The following is an 18,477-nucleotide window of genomic DNA, read 5'->3' on the forward strand; positions in this document are numbered from 1 at the left end:
CCAAAGCACCTTACAGTTACACCTAGTCCTGCCTACCAGGGCTGGCTGACACTCAGAGCAGAGAGAAGAGCAAATGAAATTGTGGGGGAAGGAGGAGGGTGAGTGCATGATGTGTACAACAATCTTCTGATGGCAGGAAGGAGAAAAAGCAGTCATGTCTACAAAAGCCAATCATGGCTCATGGCAACAGGAAAAAGCGCTTCTTAATGATGAAACAAGGAACTTCTGTTAACGTAGCTATTTATGGGAAGAAAATGGTACTTGAACAGTAGAAGTCATGATGTTACCGTGCTAATATCTGGTATATAATGTTGTTCTTTTTTCCTATTAGGAGTGTTCTAGGAAGATCTTTCCAAAAAGAAACCTTGACCAACAAATCAATGGGTTGATTTTTTCAAGTCTTCAGCAGCTGTTTTAAAATAAGTACAGACAACCTTAAATTTGTATCTAAAGAAAGTAAACAATGACTTGCTGGAGTTTACTTAATTTATATATTCAAACTGACAGTCCTCAGAATTTGTCTGTGCTTCTTGAGAAAGAAGAAAATTTCCATAGGTTTCGTGTTACTGGGTGATTCAGGTTGCCTATTATAGTTGTGAAATATTGGTAGGAGTGGATTGAGATATATTCATGACAGTAGGTGGACTAATGGAATTCAGCGACTTTATTTAAATGTGCAGGAGTTTATTATAATACTGTAATAGGAATGTCATTTACCCTGACAGGAAGAGAGGGAAAAGTCCTGTCAATGAATAATAATGAAGTTATTTAAACGTCGACTTTCTTGCAAACAGTTTGCAAAATATAAATTATTCTGTGAGTTTTTAGTTTTGTTTTAATTTATTATGCATGCAAGTCATGGTTTCCATACTGCAATTTTATAATTTTCTTTATACTGATAAATTAACTAGTAATAATTAAAAGTTTATCTCATTGAATGTTTGCAGAAATCTTGTTATTTACCAGCTGAGTAGGAAGTCTGATGCTCAAGAGCTGCTAGTAGAATTTGGGATTAATTTAATGGAACCAATGACATCTAAAATGGTGGGACAGGTGTGAAGTGATCACGATGAAGTGTAAATATTCTGTTCCTGAAAATTATTCTTTAGAATATCTATATCTCATCTGCATTTCAGCAACATCCATACTGTGCTAATGCGTCTTGCTTTTTTTCTTATTTAATTAGACTGGCACAGATCTCAAATCTGTCTGCAGACTTTTCTATTTCAAGCAGCTGGACTTGCTTTGACTTAGCCTTAACTACCCTGTCAAATCAAAGCAAGTCAGCCTACAGCATTCTGAAAGAAAACAATTTACATGGGGTTTTAAATTATTTGATGATACCTATTCAACAACTCTCCTCTACACGCCTGCCCGGGGAGGCGGGGTGGGGTGGGGAATAACCATTGCAGCATGCATGTCTACATAAAACCTAATGAAATAGATCCTGCTGTTCACTTTGTTATATATAATTTCCGTAGCTTTACCTTTTCAACAGAGTAGAGTTACTTTGTCTTTCAGCTCTGTAGGTCCTGGGTTTAGTCCTTTCAGATGATTCAGATAGGCACGTGTTTGTTTTGCTTGTTTTATTCAGATACAATAAAACTGAGTTTTCTTTGCAGAGCTTCACAGAAGCAGGCTGCCACACAACAAGTGGGAAACATTGCCTGATACATACCTCTTCCCCTCCGGTTAATAGGGATTTAATTTGGTAATCCTATGCTGTCGCTCCTGCTGACACCCTGCTGAAGTACCTCTGTGTTGCAGGATTAGGGTGGCCACGGATCACTTGAGCGACTGTACGAGCAAGGAAGTACTGCAGAGTGTGTGTATGGAGTAGTTCTGGGTGGACGGTTGGCAGGGCCTAGGGGTCCTTGGGTGGGGCGGAGCCCAAGGACAGAAGTGTCAGGAGGTTAACTGTTGGGCACAGGGGGGTGGTTGCTGTTTGGCTTTGTTTGTTCAACAAGTTGTGATCACCCGTCAGAGGATGGGGCTGGGGTAGCCCCACCAATGGCAGTTTGCCAGGTGTAACTCAGTTTCTATATATGTTGTGAAGTACTCCATTAAAGTTGAAGCTTGCGTACTCATATTGAGATTGTCATGCTTCCCGCACCGTGTAGCGTTCGGCTCTAAATCCCTGGAATATCCGCGGCACCTCTGTCTCTTCTAACTGTTCCAGGTTAGGTAGCTTCCTGGATCACCAATAGCTGATAAGTTTTGATAGGAATCCATGCTGCTTTATACACCCATTTAATAAAGATAAATAAAGACAAATACCCAGGCGGCTAATCAGTGTCTGTTTCTATGCATCTGTAATACATATATAATAGGAATAAGTTTGTTGATGCCCCTGAGTCATATCCCAGCAGAGGCTTTAGGTGTACACAGCATTTCATTTGATACGATTCGATTCTTCCACTGTTCTTTGTGTGCACCTAACACTGTTTAGTTGTATTAAAGCACTTCTGGGTGCCCATCTGTTGTTGTATAGCATTTATCTGTCTATTAAGATTGAGGTTAACTACAAAGTGGCATAATTTAGAACAGGACTATGGGAGTGAAATGTAACAGCTCATTTTATCACTTGCATATTTGTTCATCTGCAAAACATACTTTTCCAAGTCTTCCTTGCAATGTTTCTGTTTGTTTTAGTTGTTGACAGAAGCACACACTTGTATATGAATGTGACATTGCCTGTTAATAAGTGTATGAGTGCAAAATAAAGAGATGTAAAGTAAGATAAGGCTTGCAATTCTAACTTGCAATAGACCTTCAGCATCTGTTTGGCTGTACTGTCGTGAGGCTGTTTAATAATTTCCAAACAAGTTTTGTGGGTCAAATTTTCTTCATTCCTACCCTTCTTTGGAGGGACCCATTTTTAAATCAGTTACTGGCTTAGAGATGCATTCCTTCATTAAAATAAAATCTTTCCTAACTCAGGTCAAATTTAATCCTTACCTTTAATTATAAATGTTTATTAGCCTAAAATTCACAAGAACGTCTTATGTTTGATGTAGAACATGGCAGAAGGTGGGGGAGTGAGCTGGACAAGGTGACCAAAGTGAGCCAGCAAGGCTGCATTCAGCCTTCTGCAGCAGTTTCTGCACCTGAACACCAGAACATCTCTGAAACGTTTGGTAGCAGACATAGCTATTGCATTATCCTCCTCCTCAGTCTACTGCAGAAGTAGCTGGGCTAGTTTACATGCTCTCCTGAGAGAGATGACCTTATAAAGGCAAAGATCAGTCAGTGAGTGAGAACTTTGCATTAATCTTGTAACTAACAAAGGCCATATGCAAAGGTCATGGGTGCATATGTTGCTTAGAAGGGAGAGAGGGAAAAGACTGCAGGCCAGTTGTTATTACAAAAGCAAAAGACAAGCAAATTCTTTAATAGACTTCATGAATAGGAAAGTTCGACTTCAATGCAAATCCACATCTTGGTGGAATTTGTTTTAATGGATAAAAGTCCAAGCTTCTGCCTTCTTGTATTATTCGTGTACTGATTACAAAATCTGAAATACCAGCAACTACGGCATGAATGTAGTCAGCTGTAGGATGTGAAAACATGATCCTAAAACCTAATCCTCATGTTGCTCTCTGGTAAAACCAACCGAACAAAACAAATCCATGGTACTATTAATGGTAGACATTAAGTACTTTAAATATCTTTGTGAATTTGGCTGGCTGTACTAGGTTTGGGCTGATTATCTAAATTCCTTGGTTATTAAAACATAATTCAGACAAGCATGATGTGCATAATATAAATCCTCTGCTGACAGTTGAACTTCATTCTAGTCAGATGTTGAGAGTAAATGTCATGGGAACTTTACACAATCTTTTTTGTTCACTTCTTTTGTCACCCCAAAACATGTAGTCAGTGTCTCTATTGGCAATTTTCTTATCAGAAATATATTATTTTCTCTCCAAACAGTGGGAAAATATTGCTCTTAAAGCAGTGAAGCATGTGTTCATACTATCTGCTAATCTATGTGAATAAAACCACAGAAATAGTAGTTGCAATGCTTATATAGTGTGGTTTTTTTCAGAAGAGCATCACTTTTTCACAGAAAACTGAACTCTAATTTCACTGAACAATCAACTGAAGCAGCTACATTGCCATGTGATAAGATTCTTATCTTACAAAAAATTTGGTCTAAGCTTGGAGTATAGAATGAGTTGACAACTGTAGTCTCTTGCTGTCTGCTATTTGGCATTTCTGACTATCATTATCTTCTACGCACAGAATTTAGCGTTTCTTATTGTACATGTTTATTTTAAAGTGCTTTGGGAAGATGCTGGTTTAATTTTTCCTAATCTAATTTAAATGCAAATTGTTAGCACTCACATGATGCTGTGTGTATACAATTAAGTATCATTATATATTACATGAATCATTCAAAAAACTCTGGAGATCCATTCCACTATGTAAAGTGTGACCTGTATTGAAAAAACTGCCAAGTGGCTTGTGGTTTTGTGATTGTTTTTACTTATGAAATTTCTCTTTGAATTATAGATCAACAGATTATGGGACAACATATGAGAAACTGAATGATAAAGTTGGCCTGAAGACGATTTTGAGCTACTTATATGTTTGTCCAACAAACAAACGTAAGGTAGGTGGTAATGAGGTTGGGTCATTCTGCCTTTGTGTCCTTGTAATCCTCATTTTGTCAATACCTGTTACTGTTTAAGTGGCTGGAGTTTCTCTGTCTCTCTGTCCTTGAAAAAATTGTAACGATACCAAAACATATGCCAGCTTATAACAACTGTAGCACCTATCAGTGTACTTTGGGGAATGTGCGTTAGTGAAAATACCATTAAATGGGTAGGTGTGATAGGTATCACATGCCTCATTGTTTGCTTATCTTCAGCCTGCTGATCATTTTTTTCTGAAAGTGACAGAGACTCATTAAAATGACAGAAATGCATCTACAGTGGCCAGATTGTACTTAATATTATTTCTTTTAAGTGCTTCCAATAGTGAACCAAGCAGGATTTGACAAAATCCTGCAGAGAAAATACCTTCCAGAGCCCAGAAGGTTTTAATCATGCAAGCATCCAGCTGAGTAACAATTTACTAAGAATTTATAATGCTGACATTCATAAAAGGAAGCTGATGCTTTCTTTGGTGTATATTTTTGACAAGTTTTTTTGTAATTTGGAGGTATGCAAAAGGAGATGATGAAACACAGTTTCTAATGATGATGAAAATTTGTATTCTTATATGTAGATATGCTAGAAAAAGTGATATTGTTTAAAGACTTCTTCTCATGTGCGTTACCTCTCATATTTGATGATAGGTAATAATTACCAGAAGTGTTTTGGTGTGGACATTAAAAAAAATTACTAGCTATTTTATTCCTGACTTCCTCAGCTTTTGGTTCAGAAGAAAAGGAAGAAAAAAAAAGGGGGGGAGTGGGGTGGAAATAAAACCAAAGTATGATTAAATAAATGGTAATGGTGACATTATTATCCTCTCAACTTGTTAGCTGTGAAACTGTGCACACTCTGTGTGTGGAAGACCCAGCTCCAGCTCTGTTCTCTGCCAAGGGGGTTATGAATCTGGCTAGTGTCATTTTCCCTCTTTGCTTTCTGTCTTAGTGCATAGTACGAATTGTTCCAGGCAGAATTGAATTGCTTCAGTAGAAATTCCTAGTGAAGACTCATTTGCAATGGAGGCTGTGTATGTTTGGGCAGCCAAGGTCACCACTGCTGCTACTTTCATTGTATTGAAACATTTATGTATTCTTTCAGAGAGAATACGAAAGGAAAAAAGAGCTGTCCTAACCAGAGGGGACAGTGCCTCACTTTATTCTCTCGTAGATCATATTTGACTCTTTATTCCAATGAAACTGGCACTTCTAGGCATGAGTCGTTTGACCTGTTAAGAAATTGACCCTAGGGTGAGACAAATCATATTCTAGCACTGTTCACTTTTCTCCAGTTGACAGTACCTGTGACAGAGTTTGGATCCCACCCTCTACTCACCTGTACTGTGAACATGTTCATAACTAAGGAACATTTGTCTGATGTTCAAGGACGTTTTTCTTTCCTCTGATAAAACTGTTTCCACACACTGGAACATAAAACTAGAGTGTACTTCTGAGATCATACATTCTACTTCCTTGCTACAGGCAGCTGCCTCATATGGTTTTAATGAGACACCTGTCAAGGGCTCTCTTGAAAGTATTCTGATTAATGGCTTGTAGCTGTGGAATTCCAGTTGTTACTTGTTCTGATAAATTTACTTTTTGCTAAAGAAAAGAAAGGAGTTGGCTACCGAGGGCTGTTCTATTGCCATGTGGTCAATTCCTTGTAGCTACTTACATGGTTGTTATTATACAAGACTGGAAAAAGGTGAAGGGATGGGGAGATGAACTTCTTTTTGTTTCTTATAATGAAGATAATTTAAGTGTTGGGATGAAATCAACTAAATAGTCTGAAATTAGTGGAGAGATATTGTCTCCTTGCAACTGACTCATGACAAAGATAGGAAACTTTTTGTTGGAAGATAACTAAATTATCAGATCATTCAAACATCCTTCAGGCTTGAGGTTTGAAAAGTTGGTCTCCTGGCACAGAAACTGTGCTGTGGCAAGTTTATACATAATCATACTTGATATTTGTTGGAGAGTAATGATACTGTTCTCCAGAAAAATTAATAAGTGTTTCAGCTGGTCAAAGTCAGCATGATCCCTTAGCTGTTCTGGTGCAGTAAAAAAACTACGCAGAAACTAAGGGTTTTGCAAGCATATTAGTCCAACTTAAGTACACAATGGCTCCAAAAATCCTTAACCATCTCCAGCTGCATCTTCCAACTTCCTTCTTCACACTGATACTCTTGTTTGTATACCCATCTGTTGAATTGGATCAAGGACTAATATGCCTGGAAATTAATCCCTTTTCAGTTCAAAAACCAGATGAATGAAAGCAAAAAGCTTCCAGGTGGAAAGCTGGAACAGCCCATTCTGGCAGTAGGGTGCATTGAAGCTGGCCTGTAATCAGTATGGGACAGTGCCAGAGGAAAACTGCAACACCTGGGATGGAAGGACCTCAGTAAAAGTCTAAGACTGAATTATCCAAAACTTACCTGAGCAGGAGGAGAATTATGTCTGCAGGGAGAACTTCTGGAGACTCTGCTTATTCTGTTTCTGTATAACATCAGATTATTTCTCCAGAAACATTTAACTATAAGCATCTAGTTCATGTCCCGTAACTAAGAGAGCATGGGGAAAAGAATGTAAAGCTATGCCATACTTCCACACAAAATTTTCACGGTGGAAGCAAAAATATTAGAAGCTCAGTGTCTTTATTATAGCTGCTGGAAGTGAGAAGGGAGAATTTACAGCTTTTGTCACCGAGAACGTTGTCAGCTAGTATGTCTGGATCCTCAGATTTGAGTTTCTTCTTTTCTGAAATTTTGACAGCGCTGTGAAATTCTGGTTGCACTGAAACTGCCATCTCATTTCACTAACGTGGGCCAAGTAGTCAACTGCAGACTTTTTCACTTTAAGATTGAACTGCTCTAAAATTCTTAAATTTTATAATACGTGTACTGCGTGCATGAAGGGTTTGTGTGCTACTGCTGTTAATACTGCGCAAACACTAACAGTGCTTTTCCTAAATATGTTACATGAGGTAAATTATTCTCCTTAGACTGTACCTGCAGCCTTCAGTGCTCTTTGTTCCACAGTGCTTTTCTTTGCAGAGAGAAAAGACTTCCTCTGTAGAAGAAAATAATAAATTTATTATCTTGCAGATATTGGACAAAATACCTGCTAAAGCGATTCAAGTGGGCCCAGTATGTGCTTAACTTACTGCTGCTGGCTTCTTATTTTAATAAAATAAATACCATTTTAGGACTTAGTTAGCTTTTAGGAATAGTCTCACTGAACAAGAAGGTAAATTTGAACTCTTCTAACTCAAGATGAATTGCTTCCTATGACAAAACCAAGTGTACCCTGTACATAGCCTTGTCTGTTCTGTGCAAGGAGAAGCAGTTAGAACAGTGAAACATAGAATGCATCTGATTGGATTTATCCGAATAATTAATAGCCTTGTTTGTGAATTTGTGATGAATTTCACTTTCTGGAAAAGAACAAACAATGACGTGTTGAATAAATTTAGTTTATTTTCTCTGCTCTGCCTAGGACAAAAAAAATGTATCTATAAACATACTGGATTTGCAGGACATCCCACTGTCTCTGAATGCCAATTTCTTTCTAAAAGCTTTCATGTTCCTTATTTTTGTTGTCTTACTCCACAAAAATTAAATCCTTTAACCAGGTGCTGCAAGCAATGTCACATTACTAAAGGGAGGTTTGAAAATAAAAATGAGAAAAGATTCAGCTACTGTTTAGAACACTGAGCTGTTGCTGTTACTTGTTACTTTTCTGAATTACAGTATTTTCTTTAGGAAATAACAGAAAATCGTAAGTAATATATTGATGTGTAAGCTCTGTCAATAAGAGAGATGGAAACCCTGTTTCTCAGTATTTTCTTCTTTCACTAAATTACTGCACTACCTGACTCTATGACTGATGACACAGATCAAGGAAGAAAAAAATCATAACGCATGGATCTTGCCAAAGACACAGTGCCTATTTGAGTATTTGTCAACAAGTCTCTAGAAGAGAGAATCCCCAACATACAATAAATCCCTCAGCTTATGTATGTCAACATTGGTTTATTTGTTAGGTGCATACAGCCTATTCTGAAGGAATATAAAATGATTTAAAGGTTTCTACATGAAGAAATAGTGTTTGGGAATAGTGCACTGATAGGTTAAAAAGTAAAATAAACTAGAAATCCATGTTGATTTCTTGAAAATCTTTTTGCAAAATTTTGGCATTCACTTTCCCACAAACTCACACACACTAAGTTTTATGGTCTTTATGAAAACCTTTCACATAGGTTTCTTTCAAGCATTGTATAGGAAATCATAGCTGTGGAAAAAAAAGCAGATGTGGGACATGGTGGTGACTTCACAATTGATTCTCTAGAGGTTTGCTTTGACTTAGAAAGTGCTGTTGGCTAATTTAGACGCTTTGCAGAGCCGGTTTATGCAGTCCATTCATTCCTTGTACTTTCAAACCCTTTGTGGCGGAGTATCTCCAGTTAATAAAATGCTGGATGATAGTATCTGCCAGCAACTTCATACTATTAATAGAATGTCTGGTCCATCAGGCGTTTCCTAGGGGGTTGAATTTTTGTGTTAGGTTTTTGGGTTTTTTTCTCCCCCTTTCATTCTTTCTACAGACCTGCCTTGAATTTTCCCTTTATTCCTCCAACTGTTTGGATAATTGCTGTGCGGTACAGTGTCCTCTTTCTTTTTTTTTTTTTAACCCTCTCTAAAGATGAATGGATTACAGATGCCTTCCTCTTCTTTTGTATTTAGTGGCTGTGATTAGCACCTTTATCACAGCATGTGAAGCACCATCCCGTTGTGCGTGTAGCTCAAAGATAACGGCTATTTATTGTAAATATAATTGCATGGGTTTCAATTCTGGCTAGATCCCTAACTGCTTCAAATTCGTTTGTATTAATGAATTTTAAATGAAAGGAAACTAAAGAGATGGAGGCCCAGCCTTCTGTCCTTTCTTGCGTGTGGTGCATGTGTAGAGGGGAGAACAGTTGGTAAATCTTTCTAGCTGTCAATCAAAAAAGACAGGAGATTTACTGATATTAGCCTCGGTGGGAATGATTGAATGCTACTTCATATCCTGATTCAGGAATGTTAAGTACATGGTTGTATAAAGGTTGAGACCCAGTGCTACATGCTTTTTGCTGGCCTCTTCTAAGCCTTGGGGAAAATGTCCTTGTCCATAGTCATGAACAGTTCCATCTGATGTAGCTGTTTCTCTAGGTGCTGCTACCCTCAGTTGCTGAAATCAGGTTGGGATCAAAATCTTCTCTCTGACCTGTTTCTAGAAGCTTTCAGAAGTCTGATGTGATGGCAAGGCTTGATTTTTACACTCAAGAAAATACTGTTCATTACAGTTGTGTCCTCCTTATAAATGTCTGTAAATCTTAGTGTGAAGACTACTAGCTCGTATCGGGGAGGTTAGAGCTCAGCAAATCTCAAAGCACACCTCTCTGCAGACTGATCTGGTTTCTATGGCTGTCAAGGGATGGCATCCTTAACAAATTAGGCGCAATGGGAGACCCTAGGTCTACAGTCAATCAGTCACACCAGTAGTCCAACATGCTCTTGTAGTGTGCTCTTGCAGTGATAAAATCAATTGTTCTGTCACTCTCCTCTTTTTCATTTGGAAGGAAAGGTCCTCATTAGCTGCAGGCTGTGATTACAGCCTTTGAAGAGATGGTTGTAAGAGACCTAAAAGGCATTGCCTCATGGATGTGAATGTTTCATTTTTTTTAATGATGTATTCCACATGAGATTTCAAGGAGACATTTAAGAAAGATCTTTTCTTAAATTTAAATGGGAGGAACCACCTTGTACTTCAGGTATTTTGTGGAATGAAACTTAAACCCTATGTAGCATAGGAAGGTATATGTAGCGTAGGAAGGTATATGTAGAAGCCCCTCTACACCTTGACCGCGGGAGATATTTGATTGCCTTATCTTTTACTTCAGAAAAAATGTTTTGGAGGGAAGGACTCAAAAGAGCATAGGGTGGGAATCTCATACTGTTTTTGCTGATCTGATAGGCTTTTGGGATTAGATAACAATACTTTTGCCTTTCTTCTAGTGGGTTCATATGGAAGAATGTAAGGGTCCTTTCTCATTTGTATCTTTTCTGCAAGTGCAGTTATCTAATCTCATTCAGGAATTTTGGCTTAAGATTTCACAAACTGATCAGAAGGAGCTAAAATCCTGAACTTAAAAAGGTCAGAATGATCTTGGACTGCAGCAACAGTTCGGTAGGTTTATGATAAGACTATAAACATGTAACAGATCACTACTCACAGGGGAGAAGGGATGGCTCAACACCAAATTAAGATTTTTTTCTTTATTTAATTTTTCATTACTTTAAGTTAATACAAATGCTTTTGTGTGAACTATTGATGATTTCTACCAAGACTTATACCCTTATAATAATACATACATTATAATTTTCACTTCAGCTTGTAATTCTTCCAGATTCAGGAATAGTGCTTCTACCTGTACACTGCATCTACTTGCACACGATTGTTATCAGATGAGAATAGACTTGATTTCTATTTCAGAAGATTGTCTTTTGTTCCCCTCATATGAAAGCAAGGACAAATTCAAAATATTTTTTGTTGGCTTAGAAAGGGAGATTGTTCTTCATAATTTAGAATGATTGGTAGAACTTCACTGAATTTAGAGAAGATCTGTGAAGCAGCAGTGACAGAAAATCTGGTCCTGTGTCACTAGTCTTTGGTACTGAGTTCACGGAAGCCAATAATTAACAAGCAACCTGATCCATGTTAACAAAGTGAAGGCAGTGTCATCTTCTGAAGTGAATATTCTGACTTTTGAAGTGTCTGGCAGCATTTACTACCAAACTTTCTGATTCATGCCTGCAGTATTTGACAGCTCTCACAATAGCCATTACAAGCAAAGCCCTTGCCATTATTCTACATCCATATCTCTTCTTGGATATGAAGTGAAATCAAAGCCCATTTATTCTTCTGCTTCTCTTGTAAGGCTATCAAAAATAGTGGCAGTTTTGACATTTTCCCACTTAAAGTTGTACTACAGTATGACGTATCTCAGAGAAGTCTCCAAGGACATACTGAGTGTTGAAACTAATGATAGGAAAGTATGAGCCACAGAATCCAGCTTTAGAGCTAAAATTCACTCAGAGAAGAGTCTCAAAGGTGTTATTCCCTGTTTTTCTATCCTCTGCTGTTTGCAAACTAGACATCTGAAACTTATGTAAGGTAATCTGTTGTTAAATATGTCTCAGTTTTTATCCATTTTCAATTCCTCAGTGACTTCCCAAATGTGATAATAGCCCTTTTGGCAACAGAAGATGTATGCCAGAAGCTTAGAGAACAGAGAAATACAGTTAGCTGCACCCCACATGGAGGTAGCTGAGATTGATGGTAGTGCATGAACATATCTGAATACAGCGCAAATATGTCCTATTGTCAAATGTCTAGCTCCATCCATTTCTGTATTAGCTGTTTAAACCAGGGAAAAGTCAGGTAACCTAACATGTATTTATTTATTTATTTGCTATGAAAAACTAGCCCCAAGAAGGTAAAAATCAGCTTGTTCAGAGTTCCATGAAGTTTGACTAAAAATCTATATGGTAGGATTTTTTCAGTTACCTTCCAAATTTTGAGCTGTTAAAGATACATACCTAAATCTCACTTTTGTATCATTTCACTGCTCTGTTCTTGTTTGAATATATTTGTTTGTTCGTGAAATATTAAAATTGCTTTATATGATTTCAGAAATTGGGCTTAAAGGAAAAATACCGTGATGTTGTGATATAATTCTGCAATGGCTGATGTGTTGTCTGACTGCTAAGAAAATGTGGAATTTAATTTGTACATAGCAAGCATGAGAATTAGTGAAGAGAGCATTGTGGAAGCTGCCAAGCTTCTTGGAGAAAGTGGGAATAGTTCAGTATTTGGTAAGGTAAAGATATTGCAAAAATTAGAAGTGAGCTTTTTCATCTTACTGCTAATAAGTGAAAGTTTTAGGCTACTTGTTATAGGGAGAGAACAATTTCTCAAAGCTGGAAGAGGAGCAAAAGTTAAGAGTCAAAGGTAACACAAGATGATGCAAGGGTTAGAAATAAAACAGAATTTTCCAGTGTTATTTTAAATCTATATTGTATTTTTCTTTGAAATCTTCCTATTCAGTCTCTCTACGTTTTTCATTAATAGCTTCAGGAAGGGCATATACGTTGAAGCACAGGAAAAAATACAGTGCTTACTACATCCTATAGAACAGTGGCATAGAGTGGTCTTCTGTTTACCAGGGCTTGACTTTCAGATGGGTACAGGTTTCCTCTCACATTCACATTAAGCCATTTCTCCTGTGGAGGAGTTCAGTCCAAATACAGAGCTAGTACATTGTTTTGGTGATTTTTTTCTTAAACTGTCAAGTGTAGTTTAGAGGGAAAAAAAAAAGTTGTAGAACACATTCAGAAGGTAAGAAATATTTAAATTAACATACTATTTGACAAGAACAAATCAAATTTACAGTGTGTTCAATTGTACATAGAGCATTATGAATAATGGATTTTGCTATATATAGAGAAAAATTTCACACTGATTCAAAGCACTTACTCATATCCAAAATTTTTTTTCTTGCTTGCATCATCCAAGGCTTTTCTCTCTTGGTCTTCCAAGGCTTTTCTCTCTTGAGGAAATAAATGTTAAATGGAAAATGTTTTGGGGCTGAAAAGCTGAAATAATTTTGTTTTGAAATGTTTCAACTTTTAAATTCCATGTAGATTTATCAAGATAAATCCCACTGAAAACAGTGGAGCTTAATAATGATACTTACAATTGTTTCTTAATCACATTGCTTATTCTTTCATTACTAGAAATCTGCCCTTAACTGTCTAAATACTGTAAGGTATTGTGAATTCTCCTCTGCACGTGTATATTTAGGCCTTTGTTCTGTGTATGCATAAGAAGTATTTCTAATCTCCAGTCTCGTCTACCTGATTTCTTCATCAAAGGAAATAAGGACAATTAGAAAGGAATTCAGTGGGCAACAAACAGCAATGGAACAATCAGTGCAGAATGTTCCTTTGGGGTCTGGTGCACAGCTTGTCTCTGATTACTTCTATTACTAATGGTAAATAATTAATGTGATAGCACAGCAAACTTGAAGGACAGCAATCTGTGCTCAGTTTTTGGCACTTAGGAAAGAAATGTAATCTATATCTGTGTGACCTGCCTAATGGGATGTTGTTCAACTCCCAGCAACAAAAGAACAATTGGAGGTGAACCAAAGACAGCAGGACAGCATCTGTTAGGGAAGACAGGATAACAGTTTGTCTGTTTGCTACTTTAGATCCTCAGTTATTTATGGATTTTGTGTTAGTGGGTAGTTGAGAAGAAATACTGTTAAACCTAGTTTATAAATGAAAACAATTGTATGTTTTCCTAAATTCAGAAATTAGCTGCAAATATAGGAACTGAAAGTAGGGTTTTAGTTGGAATCCAAGCCAAAAGAAATGAATTCTCCTAATTCATATACTTCTGGAAGATCTGATCTCCTTCTATAACATTCCTTTATGTCAGAAAATCTCAAAGCACCTATCATCCATGCAAGGTTATACCCTTCATTGGTACTACCCTTCATTTGTATTGCCGTGGAAAGGTTTATTTTCACCAAAACTGAAGCGCAGAAAGGAAAGAAGGAAACATTTCTTGAAGCATGCTTGGGAGAAAAGATGCAGTAGGCTATTAGAAACTGATAGAGAGGTTGGAATCAGTCATCTAGTGTAGTGGGGGTGGGCAAAGTTCACAAATCATCTACCTCAGACTGCTGTGTTTTTAACAACAGTGTGCACTGAAATATTACTTTCTTATCTTGAAAAAAAAAAATCCCACTCCTTTTGAAATATCTGGCATTTTTGAACCTTGGATTTGAGACCTGTCTTCCAAATCATGCCCTTTGTTAAGTCTTTCACCACCCTCTTTTTATAATGCTTCCACCATTGTAACTCTTCTATAAGTTCCAGGATACCAAACCTTTCTTACTACTATTTTATATGTGTTACTGACATTTACAAGCTCTCACAGGAGCATTCAGTCAATTACCACCAAAGACTCCCATTGTTCCAAGGAGATTGGCCTTTCCTCGAGGGCGCCAATTAAAATCTATTACTTTTATTCTCATAGCACTTGCTGTAATTGGAGCTCTGGCTCTTTGCCTGGTAGAACTTGTTGGCTTTTTGTCTCATTTATTGCTGAAACTTTACTAAAGGTAACAAATGTGAAAATTACAAAATATGTGTGTTCTTGGGGGAAAACATAATTTTAATGAGGCTTTTTAGTTAAATGTTCTACTTGCCACCAGGAATGTAAGAAAAATCCAAGGAAAACAGTAGATATGTTTCACCTACTGGTATGGCTTTCATGCTTCTTTTTGTTTTCCTTCTTCAGTTAATACACTCCAATTATTCTGTGGTATGAATTTGCCAGCAATTGTAAGACAAATCTGCTAGGAGCCTTGCTAGTATTTCACTATGCTACGAAAGTTAAAGGCAGAGTCATGTAGAGCTGTGTATTTGCCAAGCGCTTCAGTCTTCAAAGGCTATCTTTTCTGTATTAAAAACTTCTAGAAACAGTCACTGTTGTTACTGCATTATTAGTACTAGGGAATTTGCATATTGTGGTTAAAAGTCTTGCCATAAAATTGTAATTCAGGACTTAAGACTTTCCACCAACCTATGTTTTTTGTATCAGTTGAAAATTGTAGGGTTAGAAGCAGTTACTGGCAGAGTATGGAGGGATTTTTTTTTTAATTTTGAAGATGACTTTCACGAGAGCTAGTCAGATATCTGTCAGGATTAGCTTGTTTTTTGTTTTTTTTTTTTTTTTTGTGGGGAAGAGGAATTCAAGTTTTGAAAAAAAATTGTTCAAGTGTCTGCTTTTTGTTATCTCTTGTTTGCAATCTTCAAGATTTTAGCAAATTTTTGTATAAGAGAGTGAGATAAGTGAGATAAATATTTGATCTCTGGTCCAAGGAAGTCCTATAATATGGGAATGAATTGCTTGTGTATTTCGGTTAGTATCATGTGTATCATTTATCTTCAGGTTCCCACCTCTTCAGAGAACCATTTTCCATCATCTTTCTTAGAACAAGGATACCAATCACTGGAAATACTGTCAGAATTCTTTATGGCATTCTGGACTTTTAGCACTCTTTTGTTTGCTTGTTTTCTTAGTTTGAGAAGGTTGTGTTAGATGTGAATCAGGCTCAAGATTGATTTTTATGTCTAATAAACTTGGAAAAATAAAACTTCCCAAACTGGGGGCTGTATTAACTGCACAAAGAGGTTTGTCAAGCCTTGCTAGATACTATTTCATATATTATGGGGAAAATAAAATATATAGAAATGTAAAAATAAAAAGTATTTTATAGAAGGGTTTGAAATTTCCCTAGGGATAAACTAAAATCCCTTTTTCCATCAGAAGGGGTAAGTAAAAGATTATCACTTAGAAGGCAAGTCCCCAAGGATGACAAGCTTTCTATGCCTGATACGGGTAGGAGGCAGCCATGTTTGTATGATAAGGAGGTAATTTATCTTCTGTGCTATTATGTGCTTTAATATTATGAATCCAAAGCAACACCAGTTAATTGATTCTTTATGTATGGGAGAAAAAACCAATCTTGATTTATTGTAGGGATCATAAAGAGAAAGTACTGAGACTTTCCTTAGAAGGCTAAGAGGTAGAACTGACTAAAGTCTTTGCACTTGTTGAAACAATTTCCTTCATAGCTGAAGCGAACCATTGTAGATGATGGCGGAGATGAGACAGGGCCAAGAACCTCTTTCTTACAATCGTTATTTGAACAAAATGTGTCATAGGCTTTATGAGGTTAAGTAGCATCTGCCCTGAAATTATTGATGTATAAACTGGTTAGACTTAGGACTGAACCATGTACATAGGAGGCATTACTTTCAGAGCCTATGTATTTCCGTGGAAACAACAACATGTACAAGGTGCAATAAGACAATTTGGTAGAGCAAATTCTCAACTACAAAACATGATTTTTCAACATAATCACCTTTAGCTATACTCCTTGTAAATGTTCAGCAAGCATTGATGAATGTCAGTTGGTGCTATTTATTTCTGCGTGGAGAAATTCAGTGACACACTTGTGCCTCATCCACACTTCCATGTTAGATGCCATTTTTCCCCTCTGCTGCTACCTTTCTCATGGCAACAAAACATAGTGGAATATTGGCAGGAAGGTTCAGACTCTACTGCCGTACCTCCAGTATCTCCCTCTGATGCCATGAGCCAACATCATAAAATAGGAGGCATTATTTTCAGAGTAGCCCTTGGGATTACATTTATGTTACGTGAGCAGCGCCTTCACCTTCTGTTAGCCTTCCTAGCTGGATAACTCAGAGTTTGAATTTTGGCTTGACTTCCATATTGCTTTCTCTGATAACAAGCTACTGCTTTGACAGCTATGAAAAGCTGTGTGGAATGGTTCTCTGGAAACTATTGCTTTTGAGAACTCTCCTCCCCAACCTTCACTGCAAACTATGACAGGAAATGTTACTGCCTGGTTTAAGAAGGAGGCAGCTTATACTAGATGTTTGTATCCACCAGCTGAATTATGCCACAATACTGATAGTTCTGTTAAAGCGTTCTTAAATGTCTTAGCTGTGTATGTGCCATTTTCCTGTTTCTGCAGACAGCCTGAAAAGTAACTCTGAAATATGTGAATTGCTCAGTACACCTCAATGAGGTATTAATTCCAATTCTGAGTTATCAAAATGTCTGTCTTCAGTTTTAACCTTACCGTGACTGCAGGCATATGCTATTAACTCACTGATGTCACCATATCTAGGCTATTGTTCAGCTCTGATCTTTTTGCTATCTGTTGTGCAGGTCATATTCTGCAATAAAATTTTTCTCTTTACAACAAGATTGTGTTGAAAGGGTTAATATTATGGACAGAATTTGTACGGGAAATAAAAATAACTTGAGTTGAATTTGGCATGCAGATAAAGCCTTGTAGCTGTGATAACCAGCTACTCCGGACAGCTGTACATATACCACTGTTCCCATATTATCTCTGTTTCTCACATATAAATAAACAGCAAAAAAAAAAGGTTTATAAAAGCATTTTTTTCTCTCCTAGTGGCTGATAATGATCAAGCAGTATATGTTAGCTAGGTATCTGCATGTACTATGCTTGTTGTGGCAGATATCAGCAAAGCCGAAGGCTAGAAAATAAAAAGATGTATGTATTATTGCTTTTTAACTGTGTCAACTTGCTTGTGTTTATTCGGCCCTGTAATTAGGGTCATGCCATTCAGATAATCTGTTCAGATTGAAGCAGAAGTCATGAGTAAAGAGGTGAGTAAGAAATGTCTGATAGCTATGTCAGTTTCAGGAGTGTTTCAAGATCCCAACACCCGTTGACTGCTCAGTCTATGTTTTTGTGATATTAGAGCCCCTCAAATCATTATATGCGCACACATTCGTGTATAAGCATGGCTCAGTGCCTTTCAAGATCAAAAGACCCTTAAAGGGTGAGATTTGCAAACAGGCTGTTTGCTAAGAAGAAACTCAGGGTGAAAGAAACCAATTCTTTGTGCGTTCAGATTCCTTTGCTTTCACTGAGGATTGTCTTAGTTAATAGTATATATCAACTGTGAAGGAGTTCTTTGAGAATGTTGGTGGTGTTTGCAACCAATACAGGCAAGATCTGCAGGCAGCGTGAGTTTGGCTTGGTTTTCCATCTTCTGGACAGCAGATGGGCTGTGGCAAGTTTCTGTATTCAGCACTGTAGTCTCATGGAGCAGAGTCGAAAGTATCCAGAATTCTCC

The 18,477-nt window shown here is 37.3% G+C and overlaps 1 protein-coding gene across 1 annotated transcript in view; it reads left to right on the forward strand.

Annotated features, from left to right (window-relative positions):
- SORCS1 (sortilin related VPS10 domain containing receptor 1) overlaps window positions 1-18,477 on the forward strand; it is a 278,025-nt gene that overhangs the window by 113,128 nt on the left and 146,420 nt on the right. Inside the window, exon 3 of the mRNA XM_021398544.1 lies at window positions 4,516-4,615. Within this exon, the coding sequence (XP_021254219.1) occupies window positions 4,516-4,615 (100 nt within the window). The remainder of the gene's footprint in view (window positions 1-4,515; window positions 4,616-18,477) is intronic.

The sequence above is a fragment of the Numida meleagris genome, chromosome 5 (genome assembly GCF_002078875.1).
Source record: "Numida meleagris isolate 19003 breed g44 Domestic line chromosome 5, NumMel1.0, whole genome shotgun sequence".
Classification (NCBI taxonomy): Eukaryota; Metazoa; Chordata; class Aves; order Galliformes; family Numididae; genus Numida; species Numida meleagris.